At 41.9% G+C, this 19,976-nt stretch overlaps 2 protein-coding genes across 2 annotated transcripts; one reads left to right on the top strand and one right to left on the bottom strand.

Annotated features, from left to right (window-relative positions):
- Positions 1 to 2,138: 2,138 nt before the first annotated feature.
- Positions 2,139 to 7,238, bottom strand: LOC311114735 (protein FAM234B-like; the record flags this gene model as incomplete). Its single annotated transcript, XM_084189972.1, has 8 exons — positions 7,163 to 7,238; positions 5,552 to 6,100; positions 5,021 to 5,143; positions 3,300 to 3,551; positions 3,025 to 3,140; positions 2,677 to 2,836; positions 2,434 to 2,575; positions 2,139 to 2,339 (listed from the first exon to the last, which is right to left on the bottom strand). Coding segments are annotated over exons 1-8 (1,580 nt in total), but the record flags the coding sequence as incomplete, so codon positions are not given.
- Positions 7,239 to 12,694: 5,456 nt separating this feature from the next.
- Positions 12,695 to 19,267, top strand: LOC311114734 (polymerase delta-interacting protein 3-like). The gene is made up of 10 exons (XM_084189971.1): positions 12,695 to 12,794; positions 13,767 to 13,870; positions 14,519 to 14,940; positions 15,292 to 15,351; positions 15,512 to 15,595; positions 15,795 to 16,022; positions 17,480 to 17,557; positions 17,702 to 17,831; positions 17,979 to 18,045; positions 18,239 to 19,267. Exons 1-10 carry the CDS (start codon positions 12,727 to 12,729, stop codon positions 18,450 to 18,452), a joined length of 1,455 nt encoding a protein of 484 aa, XP_084046097.1. The 5' UTR covers positions 12,695 to 12,726; the 3' UTR covers positions 18,453 to 19,267.
- The last annotated feature ends 709 nt before the right edge of the window (positions 19,268 to 19,976 follow it).

The raw sequence follows: 19,976 nt of genomic DNA, 5'->3' as shown, positions 1-19,976 counted from the left end.
ATAATAGCTATAGTTGTAAGTGTTTGTAGAAGGAGATTATACTTTTCTCATTCTAGGGGCCCCAGACTTCTGTATGAGGAGATCTGGGATTCCATCATCGTTGATTGGGCTGGTGCTGGACGACTGAGACAATAATACATTATTCAGGTTATTTTAGCTCTATAACTTTATAGGGCAGGTGTTTACATACAGTTGAAGTCGGAAGTTTACATACACTTAGGTTGGAGTCATTAAAACTTGTTTTTCAACCACTCCACAAATGTCTTGTTAACAAACTATAGTTTTGGCAAGTCGGTTAGGACATCTACTTTGTGCATGACACAAGTAATTTTTCCTACAATTGTTTACAGACAGATTATTTCACTTATAATTCACTGTATCACAATTCCAGTGGGTCAGAAGTTTACATACACTAAGTTGACTGCCTTTAAACAGCTTGGAAAATTCCAGGAAATGATGTCATGGCTTTAGAAACTTCTGATAGGCTAATTGACATAATTTGAGTCAATTGGAGTTGTACCTGTGGATGTATTTCAAGGCCTACCTTCAAACTCATTGCCTCTTTGCTTGACATCATGGGAAAATCAAAAGAAATCAGCCAAGACCTCAGAAAAAGAATTGTAGACCTCCACAAGTCTGGTTCATCCTTGGGAGCAATTTCCAAATGCCTGAAGGTACCACGTTCATCTGTACAAACAATAGTACGCAACTATAAACACCATGGGACCACGCAGCCGTCATACCGCTCAGGAAGGAGACGCGTTCTGTCTCCTAGAGATGAACGTACTTTGGTGCGAAAAGTGCAAATCAATCCCAGAACAACAGCAAAGGACCTTGTGAAGATGCTGGAGGAAACAAGTACAAAAGTATCTATATCCACAGTAAAACGAGTCCTATATCAACATAACCTGAATGGCCGCTCAGCAAGGAAGAAGCCACTGCTCCAAAACCGTCATAAAAAAGCCAGACTACGGTTTGCAACTGCACATGGGACAAAGATCGTACTTTTTGGAGAAATGTCCTCTGGTCTGATGAAACAAAAATAGAACTGTTTGGACATAATGAACTTCGTTATGTTTGGAGGAAAAAGGGGGGACTTGCAAGCCGAAGAACACCATCCCAACCGTGAAGCACGGGGGTTTGCTGCAGGAGGGACTGGTGCACTTCACAAAATAGATGGCGTCATGAGGAAGGAAAATTATGTGGATATATTGAAGCAACATCTCATGACATCAGTCAGGAAGTTAAAGCTTGGTCGCAAATGGGTCTTCCAAATGGACAATGACCCCAAGCATACTTCCAAAGTTGTGGCAAAATGGCTTAAGGACAACAAAGTCAAGGTATTGGAGTGGCCATCACAAAGCCCTGACCTCAATCCTATAGAACATTTGTGGGCAGAACTGAAAAGGTGTGTGCGAGCAAGGAGGCCTACAAACCTGACTCAGTTACACCAGCTCTGTCAGGAGGAATGGGCCAATATTCACCCAACTTATTGTGGGAAGCTTGTGGAAGGCTACCCGAAATGTTTGACCGAAGTTAAACAATTTAAAGGCAATGCTACCAAATACTAATTGAGTGTATGTAAACTTCTGACACACTGGGAATTTGATGAAAGAAATAAAAGCTGCTATTATTCTGACATTTCACATTCTTAAAATAAAGTTGTGATCCTAACTGACCTAAGACAGGGACTTTTTACTAGGATTAAATGTCAGTAATTGTGAAAAGCTGAGTTTAAATGTATTTAGCTAAGGTGTATGTAAATTTCCGACTTCAACTGTACCTCTCCTCGGGGATCCCCAGTTGTTCCATTCAACTGGTCAACTAATTACCAAGCCCTTGATTAGGTAAAGTAGTTGAGCTAGTTCAGGGCTACAATTAAATTGTGAAACTTCTGGGGGTCCCCGAGGAGAGGTTTGAAAACCACTGTTATAGGGTATTACTTTACTTTATAGTTGTATATATTGATATTGATATTGATTACTGTATTGTTGGGAAAAGAGCTGGCAAGAAAGGCATTTCACTGTACTTGTGCACATGACAATAAAACCTGAAGCTATCACTTTGATGCTTTAGTCATATACACCCTAATGATAAACTTCTCCATATATCATAGTGACCATAACTATATGTCCTACCTGTGTATGGCTGAGGAGGTAAGAGTCCACTTGGTGTGTGCGTCCTTCTCTCTCAGCACAGACAGCTTGCTGGAGAGCTTGCCACACACCAGCACCAAGTCACTGCGGCTGGAGTTGAGGTTGGAGATTGAGTCCAAGCTGTTGTGGTTGTTACACAAGCCAGCCACTAGGGAGACCAAGAACTCCACTTGCTCAGTTCCACTGGACAGAGAAAGTCAAAGATGAATGGGTGCTGTTAGTCCTTCAAACAGGCACTCTTTTGTAATTGTGTAACCTAGCACTTTCTCAGCCTTACCTGGAGATGTGTATGAGGGAGGAGGAGTTGGTTTTCCTAAGCTTCTCCCAGCCGGGGTCCTTCAGTCTTAGGCCAGGGGATATGGGTGTTTTTCCAGTAGCCCGAGTGTAAATATCTCCCAGGGATACAGCCTCTACAGTTCCTGAGTTAGTATAGCAGATACATTATCAGACATTTAGTCATTTCAAACGGGAAACATATTTTTTCAAAGTCACTGTGCTTGATATAAAATGAATCCCTTACCTAGTCCAAACAGAATGTAGTATGCCCCCAGTTGTGTCTCATGAAACAGGGGACCAATCAGCTTGCCAGAGACATTAAAGGTCGTGAGGTTAAAGGTCATGGGATGTCCAAGCAGATCTCCAGTCAGCCCAGACAGCAGGAGCAGTGAGAGGTCAGACACCTGAAAATAAGTTCAAGACAGTTTGATAGGAGCATTCTAGACTGACTGGAAAATTAGTGTTGTTAACACAGTGACTCTGAAGATTTGGGAGTATGGTCTATATTGTAATAATAATATGATTTATATAGTAACAATTGTCTTATTACAGCCATAAATATGTATAGGTGCCAAGCCAGAGATTGTCATACCTGGTCAGAAGGTAAAGTGGCAATCAGCAAGTCAGGAACAGTGTCGCCTTGGAGATCTGGCAGGGAGACTGCCTGGGACTGGATCTCTCCTGGGGCTACCGACCACAGCTTCTTCCCTGAGGAGGAAAATACAATAGGTTACTCCTTACTGAACATAAATCTATTAACTACAACACATTATTAATAAATCTACACATCAACTGCTAAAATGTTCATGCTTGTAGCTGTGAAACGGAACCATTAAAAGTCAGGATTTTCTGTGGTTGTTGTCTGACCTGTGGTGCCGTTGACAGCGGTGAGGTGTGCAGAACTGATGAGCAGACACACGGGGCCGCTAGCCCTGTCTCTCTGGCCAGATAGGGAAATAGCGCTGTTGGGGAAGGCTCTGAGGGCAGCGCCCCCTGCTGGCATTGGTGATGGGTGGGCTTCGTACTGCAGCCCACACTGGATGGACTCCACAGGTTCCCTGAGGACCCTCTTCCATAGCACCTCACCACTGAATGCAGATAGGGCCACCACACTGTACTCTGGTAGAGACAGCGAGGGAGATAGAGAAGGGGGTATAGGTGGGTGGGGTTCATTGTGTGTTCTCAGAAGTTTACTGGGGCTAGCAGGATTAGATATGGAGATTAATATGACATAATCACTGATAGATTTTGATGGTGTATATTGTACAGGGGGAGGAGGTGGGCTTTAGAGAGAATAACGCCTAAAAATGAGGGTTGAAAATACACTACCGGTAAAAAGTTTTAGAACACCTACTCATTCAAGGGTTTTTCTTTATTTGTACTATTTCTACATTGTAGAATAATAGTGAAGACATCAAAACTATGAAATTTTACATTTTAGTCATTTAGCAGACATTTTAGTCATTTGTGCAAAGCTGTCATCAAGGCAAAGGGTGGCTTCTTTGAAGAATCTCAAATATATTTGGATTTGTTTAACACTTTTTGGGTTACTACATGATTCCATATGTGTTATTTCATAGTTTTGATGTCTTCACTATTATTCTACAATGTAGAAAATAGTAAAAATAAAGAAAAACTATGAAATGAGTAGGTGTGTCCAAACTTTTGACTGGTACTGTATATAGTGTATGCGTTGTGATAATTGTTGTTTGTTCTATAACCTGTTAGTTCATATGCCTTGCGACCGTGATTTATAGGCCTAAGGCCGAGACAATAAGAAGACACAGTGGCAGAATAAATTCTACCACACCATTGTTTCATCACAAAACCGGAGAGCAACCTCTGTCCGGTGAAGTCCACAAAGCATATTGCATGTAACAAACAGTTACATGACCTACAGCATGGTGAAGAAAGTTCATGTTTTTGCCATTTTTGGACTACTAAACAACTATTGATTTAGAAACACGGAGAGTTACTGCAAGTCACAATGAAAACAGGAGCTGTCTCCACTATTTCAGCACCATTTCAACTTCAACATTTCAACACCATCAAATCACCTATGCTTAGTCTAATACAGGGACAACTAAAATATACCAAAAACAATTTAGTCCAATCAATTTAAGTTAAATATGATGTGGCTGTCCATGGTTCTGATTTCAAATCAAATCAATTGAGATGGTTTGGGATGAGTCGGACAGCAAAGTGAAGGAAATGCAGCCAACAAGTGCTCAGCATATGTGGGAACTCCTTCAAGACTGTTGGAAAAGCATTCCAGGTGAAGCTGGTTGAGAGAATGCCAAGAGTGTGCAAAGCTGTCATCAAGGCAAAGGGTGGCTACTTTGAAGAATCTCAAATATGGTTCTGATTTCAAATCAAATCAAATTGTATTTGTCACATGCGCTGAATACAACAGGTGTAGACCTTACAGTGAACTGCATACTTAACCAACAATGCAGTTTTAAGAAAAATAAGTGTTAAGTAAAAAAAAGATAAGTAAAAAAAAATTTAGAAAAATAGAAAAATAACAAATAATTAAAGAGCAACAATAAAATAACAGTAGTGAGGCTGTTTGTTGTTTCCATTGATACCTTTGTTGTTCCCCACAGAACTGGAGAGATGGGTATTGTTGCTCTTTTGAGTGACTCCTATTAGCACATCCTCAACTGAGTCATTGTCGACATCCCACAGTGCAAGAGGAGGTGGGGTAACACCTGAAGCAAAAGAAAAACACTGTTACAGACAGCAACGGTTTGTAACTACTATTTACTAAACTATACCTGCGGTTGCTTTGCTAACATGCTATTATAATTATCACGGTAATGTGTAATCATAGTAATCCAGACTGTGTAATATCCACCCCCTGGCAAAAAGTCAGCTAAATCTGAGTTTTGTGTTCTCAACTGCTTTCTCATACAGTTGACTTTATGGTAATGTTGACTGTGTGCTTATCTTAATCTAAAGCACTAGTCTACTCAGAGTCTGACCAGTCTGACCTAACCTGTAGTTTTCTCTTTCTCTGGTGTGAGAGAGACGTGTATTGGTATCAGCAACCAGCAACATGCGGGTAAACTGTAGTCTGTTTTCATGTGTATTGTTTATACATTAGACTCCTCACTCACCTCCCACATGATCACCCAGCTTTTTCTCCCACTGCGGCCGTTTGTCCAGTTCCCCCTGCTGACAAGGCACCAAAAAGGCACACAGCAGCACCACCAGCATGGCACAGACCAGAGGCACCAGGAAAAACGCAGCCCGGATGGCTCCCCTCACCTTAGCCTTCTTCCCGTCCGGGTCAGCACTGGCACTGACACCCAATCCAGGACCACCAGAGGCCCCAAGCCCCCCTTCCCCCTCTACTCCCCCATCCCTGTTTGTCTCCCTCTGGCTCCAGTACTGCATGCCCTTCTCCTCTCTCTCCTGCCTCTTTTTTCCCGGGAGCCGTTCTCTCCACTCATCGTCGTCCTCCTCTTTCTCCTCCGCCTCCTCTTCATCCTCTACGAGCCTCCCTGTTCTGCTCCCTCTCAGCTCTGAGGTACCTGCGCCCATGCAGTTGCCCCTCCCCAGGCCATTGCGGGGATAGTTGAGGACCAGGTCGTCCTCCTCGCTCTCGTCCTCACTGTCGGCCTGAGTGAGGGGGTCATACTCTCCAAGCTCCGAGCCCTTCTTCCCTGTGAGGGACACACACACAAAGATACACACGGTTAACCTTTTACTGCAGTGGGCTAAATCAGGGTCACACAGAGTGTTTCTTGGTAGTCTTAAACAAATCTAAATTGAAACAGAAGTATACACCTCACACACCATGTCAGATATAGAGTTGAAATGTATTACATTTTGTGTTTGCATCACAATATTACACTTTATATACATCACAGAAGACTGAAATATAACAAAACATAGAAACACCGGATTTTCGGGAACTTTTTTTATTATATTGATTAATTATGATATTCTGAAAAATAGTAATAACATTCCACCCGAGGCCACTAGAGCTCGATTTGGTCATTTGACTGCAGGAAAGGGGTCTACGGATCTGTTTGGGAAACAAGGCCCAGGTGAAAACTAGAATGATCTGATAGAGCATGCGGTGCCTGATAGAACGATAGGCAGCCCAAAAGGACAGGGAAGTTACTCAAATATTGTTTATTTTAACGCCATATTAATTATGTCCTACCCTGGTCCCAGATCTGTTTATTTTTGCCGACTCTATTGCTCATTGTTTGGCATGACAATGATTGACAAGTTAAATGAATAACCCCCATTACATGGCCGTACTTGTAGTTATTTGTTGAACACGAGATTTAAGCAAGTAGCTAAATCCGTTATAACATTATTATGAAAGTGAGCACTGAGCAATCAAGCGACTTTGATGTGACACCTTACTGTACTGTACAGTAGCTAGCTAGTGCGCCACATAGGATTGTGAATGATGCAATGATGCTTTTCTATTAAAGCTTGAAAATAAAAGAAATATCAAACATTGAAAATAAGTGTCGTATTTCACCTCTCAATTCTGGACTGTCATTAAACAAATAAAACAATTTTTTTGTGTTATTGCAATCGACATTAGCTACAGCTGGCTGGCTGTTCTAGCTAGCTCATGTGAGCTAACAGAATGACACCAAAACAACATTGAGACAAGACACGACTGGTACAAAGACTACACAACATCCCTTTCACCTAATCAACCCTTATATCTATTTCCCAAACAATTGCAACGCGTCTCTTACCGGGCAATTTGAGAGCACGGGACAAAGCTGCAGCCATTGTAAATTGTAACGGCGCTATGCTGCAGAATTTATCCTCTCAGCCGACCGAGGCACCAAAGTGCTATGTGTGTGCTGTGTGTGCCACACTGTGGGACGTTTCGGGACTGTAGCGAGTGCATTCTGGGATAGTGTCAAGGGAAGCCAGTATGGATATCACAGAGAAATATGTCATTGATTGAAACAACTTCAATTGTTGCATCTCATTGTGTTGTTGTCCTCCGGTGGCTAGCTAGCTAAAATTGTCCCTTTCCTAAATTAGCAATGGATGGAGATAGGGATTTGAACTTGTGGTTTTACTAAATTCGAGGTACTGGCCAATGATTATAACAGCGATTCTGATCCAATCATAAAATACATTGTGCCCCTGGACTGAGAGGATGGAAGTTCAATATGTAAGTTGTAGCTAGATGTAGAAGGCTAATATTAACTAGCTGACGTTGCCCATGAAAGGAAGTTAGTTAGTCTAGCGAGCAAGCATTTTAGCCAGGTAGCCTAGGGCAACAAAAAATACACGTGTGTACTGTATGACAGAGTCATAGACCGTTTCGTCAACTTTAAAGAGAGGAGGATGGCATTGGCGTTTCTCTACAAGTAGGAATGAATGCACAAACACACACACAAATCAGAACCATATGGACAGCCACATCATATTTAACTTAAATTGATTGGACTAAATAGTTTTTGGTATATTTTAGTTGTCCCTGTATTAGACTAAGCATAGGTGATTTGATGGTGTTGAAATGTTGAAGTTGAAATGGTGCTGAAATAGTGGAGACAGCTCCTGTTTTCATTGTGACTTGCAGTAACTCTCCGTGTTTCTAAATCAATAGTTGTTTAGTAGTCCAAAAATGTCGGAAACATGAACTTTCTTCACCATGCTGTAGGTCATGTAACTGTTTGTTACATGCAAAATGCTTTGTGGACTTTAACGGACAGAGGTTGCTCTCTGGTTTTTGTGATGAAACAAAGGTGTGGTTGAATTTATTCTGCCACTGTGTCTTCTTATTGTCTCGGCCTTAGGCATATATCACGGTCGCAAGGCATATGAACTAACAAGTTATAGAACAAACAACGCAATTATCACAACTATATATACAAAAGTATGTGGACACCCCTTCAAATTAGGGGATTCGGCTATTTCAGCCACACCCGTTGCTGACAAGTGTATAAAATCGAGCACACCGCCATGCAATCTCCATAGACAAACATTGGCAGTAGAATGGCCTTACTGAAGAGCTCAGTGAATTTCAACGTGGCACCGTCATAGGATGCCACCTTTCCAACAAGTCAGTTCGTCAAATTTCTGCCCAGCTAGAGCTGCCACGGTCAACTGTAAGTGCTGTTATTGTGAAGTGGAAACGTCTAGGAGCAACAACGGCTCAGCAGCGAAGTGGTAGGCCACACAAGCTCACAGAACGGGACTGCCGAGTGCTGAAGTGTGTAGCGTGTAAAAATCGTCTGTCCTCGGTTGCAACACTCACTGGAGTAATGAATCACACCACCATCTGGCAGTCCGACGGACAAATCTGGGTTTGGTGGATGCCAGGAGAATGCTACCTGCCCCAATGCATAGTGGCAACTGTAAAGTTTGGTGGAGGCGGAATAATGGTCTGGGGCTGTTTTTCATGGTTCGGGCTAGGCCCCTTAGTTCCAGTGAAGGGAAATCTTAACGCTACAGCATACAATGACATTCTAGACGATTCTGTGCTTCCAACTTTGTGGTAACAGTTTTGTGACGGCCCTTTCCTGTTTCAGCATGACTATGCCCCTGTGCACAAAGTGAGGTCCATACAGATGGTTTGTTGAGATTGGTGTGGAAGAACTTGACTGGCCTGTACAAAGCCCTGACCTCAACACCATCGAACACCTTTGGGATGAATTGGAACATCGACTGAGAGCCAGGCCTAATGCTCTGGTGGCTGAATGGAAGCAAGTCCCCGCAGCAATGTTTCAACATCTAGTGGAAAGCCTTCCCAGAACAGTGGAGGCTTATAGCAGCAAAGGGGGGACCAACTACATATTAATGCCCATGATTTTGGAATGAGATGTTTGACGAGCAGGTGTCCACATACTTTTGGTCATGTAGTGTATGTTGTAGTTTTTTCTGGCTTGGCTTCCTCAGTGATTTTACCCACGCACCGCTACTGCTCTTTAGTGGTTATTACCACCAGAGATGGTTAGAATCTATACCGCCTCTGGTTATTACCCATCCAAGAAATGACTGAGAAAAATAATGTACAGTTTTACTGACTTTTATGGTGCATTAATGGAACCTTGTTTCATTACGGACTGGAAAGGAGGCTACAAAATACAATTTTGAGGTTGAAATGATATTTCACCACATGAGAGACCTTTCACATTGATTCATCTGATTTTGCATGTGTCCAGCTCTGTTCGGGAAGGTGTTTTACCACTTGGCTGTGGTAGGTCTGGTAGTGACAGTAGGATGGATAAGGGAGGCATGCATAGAGAAAAGACAGATATGGGACACAGATACAAGGCATCATACTTAGTCATGCTCACACAAGGTCAGGAAGGAAATTACATGACAAATAATGATCAGTTAAAAATAATCTACTATACCATGCCCTTAACACCAACATACACACACACTGATTCACTCTGCTCTGTATGCTTCTATAACTTTATAGTGACATTTTGGTTTTACAGTGTTCCTACCTTTTTGTATAGCCTACCATTTTTTGTATATATATACACAATACTGCCACCTCGTTGGCACAAAGTTAAATGCACTCTGGTTTTGGTGGAGATTCCGGAAACAATTTATGGTCAATAAAGAAAATATGCGCATTTTCCCCACAAGTGGTGTTTCCACAAAACGGACTTGTTGTTGATAAAAAACGAATAAAAATCTAAAGTTCAATGTGTTTCCATCGCATTTTCAACTCTAGCGATAGCTTTGTCACAAGAACTGTTACATTAAATAGCAAATGCGCCTACTACTCTGGTCTGGCACCTGCGCTCTAGCCAACAGCTGGCAGATAAAGTGCGGGTAGGCTAGTCTACCTAATGAGATAATTATGGATAAGAGCGAGAATATTTGTATTTGTCAAAAGGGCAGTCAAGCATCGATCATCAAGTCACCAGAATCAGACCCTCGTTGTTTATTGGAAAGGAGCATCAAGATCACCACTGTTGGTGAACACATAATAAGGAGAGGGAGTACAAACCATCAACGCTAGACAGAGAGGAATTTGCTTAATGCAAAAAGGCAGTTTATTAAAACAGAGAGATCTTGTCCTGCTCAAGCTACATGCATGGACCCAACCAATTGCCTCTTATGGAGACAGTTGAGAAGGGTGTTTAAACAGAGTTTACAGCATTACTTTATACAATGTAACATAAAGGAAGGGGTCCTTCTTCTAGTCCCTTGATTGGTTCCCGAGGCGTAGGAGGCGGGTCTGCTCTGTCCAGAGCAGATGCCCCATTGGTGCACGGCAGAGTCCTCTGCCCTTGGCACCCGACCAGTAGAAGGGGGGGGGGGTTGAGAATGAGTGTGCGTCCACAGTGAGATGTCTGTGTGTGTCAAAGGAAACTCGTGAGAAGCAACTGGTGGGGGCCTTGGGCCTGAGGTGTGGGTGTTGTCCAGTTATCGTACTCCTGTAAGATTAGGCCATCTGGTGCTCTGTTCTTTGTTCGCTACTAAAATGTTATGCACAGACAACTAACACACTGTTAGTATCAGACACATGACACAGAACATTTATTGAAAACAAGCTCCTAACACAATTTGTCTTGCACAACCTCTTGCACAACATATTACTCAGATCAATCTATAACATTTTATATTTACTACGACACCACCCTGTGAAGTTCATCATAAATGAATTAATCTGCAGCCTAATAAACTGCATGGTTTCCCGAGTCGTAGTGAAGGAGCACCCACCATGTTGTGTTCCTGTGACTCCAAGTTAAGTTTGATATGATGGTTATTAGATCAATATTTGCGCATAAAGGCGTTTCCACCTACATTTCTTGCATAATTACTTTTACCAACAAAAAAAGATCCCACCATGTAGAATGAACAAATTACCTGTCTACATTTATAAAATTGTACCGAAACTTCCTGTTTCCATCACAGCTTTCGGATATTTTTTTATAGGGTATGACTTTACTCATATAAAAACTGTGGATGGAAACGTGGTTAGAAGCTAGGTTTCCATCCAATTGGCAACAGATTTTCATGCTAATATTCTAAAATCAGCATAAAGAAAAGATGCAGATGAAAATCAGTGCGTGATGACGTAGTGCACACAACATTAACTTTTTCGCTTAAGTTTTCATGTACCAAATAAAAATCTAAAGTTCAATGTGTTTCCATCGCATTTTTAACTCTACCGATAATTTTGTGACAAAACTGTTTCGTTAATTAGCAAATGTGCCTACTCTGTCTTGATTTTTTAAAATACAGTATGACATTACTCGCATAAAAACTGCGGATGGAAACGTGGTTAGAGAAATAGAAGGCAGAGATGTTCTTTATGTTGATACAGGAAGTACTATTATAGATGCCTGACCTTCTGTCTTTTATGTAATAGTACGTCACAACCATGGAAAATATAATTCTGGTTCTGTGTAACCTTTTGTCAGTATCCCGAAAGTGGCTTACAGTTTACACTAGAGGTCGGGGCAGATCCATGTCCCGCAAGGCATCTCACAAAGTAGGTGAGTCACCTAAGCAGGCGGACCTGTGCCCGTTCAAAAATTTATCTCGCAAATCTAGGCGAGGACACGGGCGTCACCCCGCGTCGTTATTTTCCTTACTCATCAGTTTAAGGCATAATCAATCGATGGTCGAGGGCACTACTTAGCTCTGTATGCAGACTATTACGCTCATGGTGGTTACCATTGGAGGTCACTTCAAAAAGTATAAACCTACAGTTACATTTTATTTTCTGAGCGCATTATGTGATACATAATTAGACGTTTTCATTCCTCCATTTGATGAGGTAAAACATAGCTTTTCTACGATATATTTTACTTATTTACACTGGTTTCTAGAGATTTTGAGCGCAAAGGTTCATGGGAAAGATAAAACGTTTTCCCTTCCGCATTTTTTTTACTTCGTGAAGAGCAATCGATACCAGAGGTCTCTAAGGCTGTGCAATGGATTTATATTTGTTTATGTTTAATGTTAAAAGTATCATGTTTTGTTAATTGATAATGATCAATGGCATTGATGTGATCATTGACACTTCACATAACCTAATAGGCCTTTAAAACCATAAAAAAATATGCATTTCTCTTAAAATAATACACTCTGGTTTTTAGATCTTGCTAAACAAATGTAAGAGTAAAATATATCTGTATTGATATTTCAAACAACATAGATCTATTTAAATTGTATACGTAATTCTATCATGGTGTCAACAATGTAGTTTGGCAAGAAGCTCTCGAATAAATAATTTATTGAGTTCGCCCTTTTTGATCCAACTTGCCTTCCATAGTCTATTCTCATTTTTCTCTGTTCAGTTTCCGTCACTCACGCGTTTGAGTCAAAGAAGATGGAAGACATTTCTTTGGACGAAGTGATACGTCGACGTGGTTTCAACAACAAAGAAACAGTTAAAAGGTATTAATTTAGCAATTTATGAGTTTGAATGCAATTTATTATCGTTATGGTGCGTTATGCCTTGAGTTGTATCATTCAACGTAATGAAGAAATTCATTTTCCAGAAAGCCTATTTCAAATCCTCAGCCGTCCTGTTCAGACAAGGCCCGCCTGTACTCACGGTTGGATTACAACAGAGTTCTTCAATTCCGGTCCTGGAGGGCCGAAACACTTCTGTTTTTTTATTTCTACCTGGTAGTTAATTGCACTCACCTGGTGTCCCAGGTCTGAATTAGCCCCTGATTAGAAGGAGATGATGAAAAACAGAGGTGTTTCGGCCCTCCAGGACCGGAATTTAAGAACCCTGGATTACAATCATGTAGCTACTATCTATCGCTACACTGCAGACACTGATTTCCCTTGATATCAATGAGCCAAATACGCGCAGCTAGCTATTTATCAGGCTTCCGTTTTGTTAGTTAGCTAACTACTTAAAATAAAAAAGATTTATCAGCATTTGATAACGGTAGCTATCGAGCAATCAATAACCGAATAAGGTAAACAGTTCGCTGGAATGTAGGTAGGTAGTTAGCTAGCTAACTAATGTTAGCTAATTATAAACTAACAATGGTTACAAACGCGAAAACGTATAGCTAGCTAGTTAGTATACCCATAGATCAGGTACAGAGCGCGAGGCAGTCTTGTAGAGCTACTCTAGTGTACCCTCTACCCAGAGTCATATGTAGTCAACTAGTTGTAGCCTAGTCCTCCATTATCTAATGTTAAAATTTTGGAAAACACACAAGGAGCGTATATCGCTTTGAGTATACCTAGAGAGCCATACTGAATGTAGGACAAAATAATCAAATACTATAGCTGGTCTTATATGCGCTCCATGTGTGTTTTGCTAAATGTGGATATTAGGTAATGGAGGATTAAGCTACAACTAGTTGACTACCAATGTCGACCTCTTCTCTTCCTCTTGTCTTTCAGGCCTATGTTCGGCAGGGGTGCAGGAGGGGTCGGGAGGACCTTTGATGCCCGACAGAAAATTGGGATGACTGATGTCAGACAGAGACTTGGAGGAGGAGGAACCGGTAACCAAAAAACTGATTTTCAGTAGTATTAAATATTCAAGGGAATGACATTGTTGCAACTCAAACAATTATTTAATTCTGAACAGCTTTTGGAGCAATGCTCAAGGTAATAATACATTTTACATTTGAGTCATTTAGCAGACGCTCTTATCCAGAGCGACTTACAGGAGCAATAAGGGTTAAGTGCCTTGCTCAAGGGCACATCGACAGATTTTTCACCTAGTCTGCTCAGGGATTAGAACCAGCGACCTTTCAGTTACTGCCACAACACTCTTAACCACTAAGTTACCTGCCGCCCTATAGATGCCCCAGCCTTTGCCAGAGTTGAAGCAGGTATTTTGTGTGAGAACCTGCCTGTTGCACGATTGAGAAGTAGAGTGATGTATTCCATTTGACAGATTGATTTTGTGTCAAGTGGACATGAAAAATGCTTATTGAGACTTCGAGCTCTATGTGTATGCCATATTTGGATGTCTCTCTTACCTAAGCCCCATTACATTTTAGTCATTTACAAAATAATCTGTTTCAAACTACACATTTTACTGTTGGACTACATTACGTTCTGTTAAGCATTCTTACAAGTCAGATCAGACATTGGAATTGTTTCTTGCCTTCTGCTCACTCTTGTCCTAATCTCGCTTCCTCCAGCTTTTCAAGTGAAGGATGCCAGAGAGAAACTTGTCCAGAAAGATGCCCGCTTCCGAATCCGTGGTGGAGGAGGAGCAGGTGGGGTCCAGGATGCCCGACAGATGATCAACTCACGGAAAGGAGGACAGAATACATTTAATGTTACCCCACAGAGCTTACAGCAGATACCAGCAGCACAGCTACAGACACACGTGCAGCAGCAGATACAGATACACACTACCAACGACATTGCCAGTGCGAATGCCAGGCAGTTTACCCCCAACCTACAAGGAATGAACATTAGAGCTGAGGTTACGCCACAGCTGGGGGGTGCACCTAAGAGGATGATGGATGCTCGTGATAGGCTGAGCCTCAAGAGGAGCATTGGAGCTCCACCAAGCCAAGGAATGGCGGCACCCATGAAGATCACCAAAACCATCCAGGTAAGGGATCAGGCTGACAGTTGGCGCCAAAGTGATAGTAACCACAGGTCCAGGATCTGCTCTAATATTATCCAGGCCTAGCAACTAGACAAAATTGACCCGCTTGTCACTCAGGATGGGCATGGATAAGAGAAAATGCAAATTCTTACATTGTTTATAGTGGTAGAGCATAGCCTCACTCCAAACATAGTTGCTAGCTAAAGTTAATGGGAAATGAGTTTAAAATTCAAATAGGCTTATTTGGTTCTACGGTTTCTGTATGCTATTTATTGATTGGTAGCATGCTTTTAGAGTCAAATGTATTTATTCACCTTCTTCTGAATAATGATTTTATTTAACTTTTTTTAACAGCAAAGGCCGGTAGGGATGTCAAGTGGGATCCGTATGAACATGCCAAGCAGGGGTTCCCTGGTAAGGAACATTTTTGGAGAAGATAGGAATCAGAATTTAGATGCCAGAATTGATTCAAGTTGTCTTGTACTTTATCTATCAACTGAATTTGGTTGTTTTCTGCTGGTCATGCCCCACTGCAATGCATATATGAGTGAGTAATGTACCATATCTCCCTCAGTCTTTCTCAGGTGATGATGATGATGATGATATCCCTAGCAAACAGATGAAGACCACTACTGGCAACCATATGCTGCAGTCACGGGTGGGAAGACTATGCTAGACTTTCTTAACTTTTCTCTCTTTCTGTTGCTTTTCCCTAAATTATCTGTATCTGTAATTCTTTATTATTCAATATAAATCGAATATCCCTTTAATACCACCACACTGGCTGTATTGGTGTCTCACTCTCAACACTTTCTAGTCACTGAAAAGTTTCAATGCTCTCTCTCTTTCTCCAACAGCCTGGCACCCTGGGCTCCCCTTTCTCCATGTCAGCCCCCATCACTAAAGTAGTGAAAAATGATGCGTACACAGCTCCCCGTCCCCCAGTGCCTGTTGCACCCACAAGGCCCAGCCCTAGTGTGGGGGCCTCCCGCTCCTCTGCTTCCGCCTTACAGCCCATCTCCAGGACCCTCCAGCAGGCAGGGCCCACAGCTGAGCCCAGCTCCCAGCCTCTTCCACCCCCACAGGTCAGTCTCCATATGTCCCTTCACCCAGCTACTGGATTACATAAGGTAATCTCTATAGGAATGTGTTGCTAGGGATGCTAGCAGATACCCATATATTTCCAGTCCTTGTGCTAATGCTAGTTATAATTGGCTCGCAAGACTACCTCTAACTTCTTTCATACTGGACACAGAGACATAAAAATGGTATCCACAAGTTCATCTGACTCTGAGGAAGCAGATAAAGGGCCTCATTGTCAAAATCCCGAAGTATCCCTTTAACCGGTTAACAAGCGGTTCAATTAGTTCTAAACAGTAAAATTATGTGACCAACGGAAAATGCTTTGCATGTGTAAAAGGAACTTAAATTTTTCATATGAAGGAAAGCGTCCAGGTTTGAAAAATATTTAAGTATATGCTTTCAACATGTAGACTTCCACCAGCTCAGATTGCAAGGTGGTGGGTGAATAGAGAGGACGTGCACTTGCTTTTTTAACCATGCCAGATCGGCTACTCTGGTTGTAAAGCAGTGCAATTTGCTTAATATTAGGAGTTAAGAAATACAAATAGTAGTAATGGAAAGCTGGGATCCTCTTCTTTTGAATAGGCATGCGATTGAATTTAGAATTGTTGCGCAATGACTGGGCTTATAAGAACATGCCTCACTCCAAGCAGGCAGCGACCAGCTCAATGCTCGACAGGTGATATTCTCCTCGAACTAGGCTCTGTATGCGGTGCGCGTTTGATAAATAAGATACATGAGGAACTAACGAAAACACGCCAATTTAATTCCACTAAGTTATGCAAATTAACCTATAGACTGATAAGCATGACCGGTCAAATATATTGATGGCGGCTAACCGACTAACGGTTAACCGTTAAAGGTCAATTCCAGCCATTTTTATCTCAATATCAAATAATTTCTGGTTAACGATTAAGTGATTTGTTTTTTTACAATTTTAATTGAAAACAAACACATTTATTCTTAGCAAAGAGCAATTTCTCAAGCAAGAATTTTGCTAGGACTATCTGGGAGTGCTCTGAGTGAGAAGGGGAAAACCAAAAACTAGCTGTTATTGGCAGAGAGGTTTGGAACTCTTTGTCTATTGACTAATTTACCGCATAGTGATGTCAGCAGGCAGGCCAAAACTCTGTCCCACCTCAACAGGCTGAAATTTCAGGCGGTCTTTTCAAACGGCTCCTACACTAAAAGGGCATTATAATTTTCACAGTATTATTCCAACTTCATAGTTTGGAAATTTATATAAACCACAGGAAAATCACGTTTTTGACTGCGCTGGGCCTTTTAACATCCCTAGTTGGCAGCATAGCAAGCCTCGGGGTCAGTAATCAACCTACTTCTCTCTCTAGTTGATGATAGATTAAAGTTAAAACTTAACCATTGACATGTTGAGGCTTGTTGTGTTGGTGTGTGCTGTAAATGTATTTGATTGTAAAATGTTTTGGTGCACCCCTTCCAGCCTTCCTTCAGTCCTCTAGAGGGGACTAAGATAACAGTGAATAATCTGCACCCCCGTGTCACTGAAGAGGACATAGTGGTAAGTGCCTCACGCTGCTCAGTTCTCAGCTGTTTTAGATTCTCTCTGTGGCTGTGTGTAAATTGCAGACCTGCTTATGATGCAGCCATGACTCATTCAGCACATTCAACTGACCTTTTTCTGTGTTTTTATGACCGTCCACAGGAGCTGTTCTGTGTGTGCGGTGCCTTGAAGCGAGCAAGGCTGTTGAAGGTGGGGGTTGCTGAAGTGGTGTTTGTGAGGAAGGAGGACGCTGTGAGCGCCTACAGGAAATACAACAACCGCTGTCTGGACGGTAAGGGCCTGCAGCAAGGGCAAAATACATTTTACGGTTGATTGAGTTTTTTGGGCACCAGCCTCTGGTAATGATGCAGGTGATGACTAGTTCTCTGAAAAGGCATCGGTTTTACTTTCTTAAATCTTTATTTATTCTCTTCCCAAGGCCAGCCCATGAAGTGCAATCTTCACATGCAGGGGAATGTTATCACTTCAGACCAGCCCATTCTTTTGTAAGTCTCTGTCTGTCTCTGGTATATTCATATTTCTCACTGCTCCCTTAGTTGCGTTGCATGCAAATCAAATTGTAGTCCATGATGTGCATGTGTTATTTTCTTCCTTTCCAATTGCAAATTGCAATGCCGGTTGTCTTTCAGCATCACATAAAACTTTATGTGGATCGCCTTCTCTTTTTCTCTCTCACAGGAGGCTCAGTGACACTCCAGGCAGTGGCAGTGGAAGGAAAGAGGGTCTGCCCCTCTCTTTGTCTCGCCCCGGGGGTCGTCCGGCCTCCTCTCAGCCCACACCTGAGGTGGATCCCCAGACCATCCTCAAGGCCCTGTTCAAATCTACTGTCCAGAATCCCTCTACCACAGAGTCTCCCGGTTCACAGTGCACAGCCTTCCGCATCAAGATATAACTTTATAGTACATCCACACACATACATGTCACACAACACATAATACATCCACCCTCCTGTTTGACAGAGCCATCTACTGACATGCTCAAATAACATGATACTGTATTTGTATAAATTTGACAGATCATTGGCAGGTTGTAACATAAAAAGTTAACACACTGATGCCATCATCCAGATTTTTAGGAAAGAAAAACAAAATGTGTATCCGTGGCATATTACATAGATGCATGTGTCTCAGAACGGACCAATGTATGGCAGTCTGATTTGTTCATTTATTGTTTTAATCAAATTTGGTAGAGGGGATAAACAGGACAGTTGTGGATATTTTTTGTATCACATTGTTAACTTTTACAACTGTTCAAATAGTTCACATTGAACGCCATCCCTCTTGGAATCATGAGGTATTTTGTGCTAGTTGGAGTCGTCCCCCCCTTTGCAAACCGATGGTCTCACTGATCTGATGCACAAACCCATGAACCACAGGCAACAGTGATTCTTGTACTGGACATAATAAAAACTTTGATTTCAGCATAATGACTTGTACACATGCTCGTATTCCATTGTGGTATTTGGTTTGCCGCTCTTCTCCTTTTTGTGGCATTCAGGTTGTTCTGTGCTTATTTGTGGCTGTTATTTTACTGTTTTATTGGTTTTTGAGCAGCTTAGATAAGTCATGCTAATTTACTAAATTTATGTTCAACTGTCTATAAATGACTCTTTGTACAGCTGCCTCTTATGTCAGTCATAAAGATATGGTAGTGAGGTCAGGTCTCTGTACAAGTGAATTTCTGCCAATAAATATGTTGCTTTATAAAGATGTGTTCATATCAATGGTGTGTATATATAAATCATTGGTTCATATCCTTATTTCTCCTCGATATAATTTTTATCATTTTGCATCAGTGTCTTTTAGGTGTGTTTGCTAGACCAGGGGTTCTCAAACTTTTTGTGGCCGGAGATGCCTTTTGTGATAGCAAATTTATCAGGGACCCCCTCATAATATCCCGAGTGGCGCAGTGGTCTAAGGCGCAGTGCTAGCTGTGCCACTAGAGATCCTGGTTCGAATCCAGGCTCTGTCGTAGCCGGCCGCGACCGGGAGACCCATGGGGCGGCGAACAATTGGCCCAGGGTAGGGGAGGGAATGGACCGCAGGGATGTAGCTCAGTTGGTAGAGCATGGTGTTTGCAACGCCAGGGTTGTGCATTCGTTTCCCACGGGGGTCCAGTATGAAAAAGTAATGTATGCACTCACTAACTATAAGCGTCTGCTAAATGACTAAAAATGTAGATGTAAAATAAGCATTACACAACTCGAGTGTGATTAAAAATAGCCTACAAGGAGTTTTACAATGACGTCTGCAGTGCGTGGTTGGACGAACCAAGTCTAGGGCCCTGGGAAGGAGCATTTTAAAGACCCAGCTCTTGGCATCTGAGAGAAAAGTTTGCAGTTTTCAAGCTAATTTCCTGCAATTTTACACATTTTGTCATGGGGCAGACATGTTTTGTTGTTGCAGCTTTAAAGCTA

Source organism: Coregonus lavaretus (genome assembly GCF_964263955.1).
Source record: "Coregonus lavaretus genome assembly, contig: HAP1_SCAFFOLD_1250, whole genome shotgun sequence".
NCBI classification, from domain to species: Eukaryota; Metazoa; Chordata; class Actinopteri; order Salmoniformes; family Salmonidae; genus Coregonus; species Coregonus lavaretus.
The sequence above is the reverse complement of the archived record's forward strand: the minus strand, read 5'-3'. Positions and strand labels throughout refer to the sequence as shown.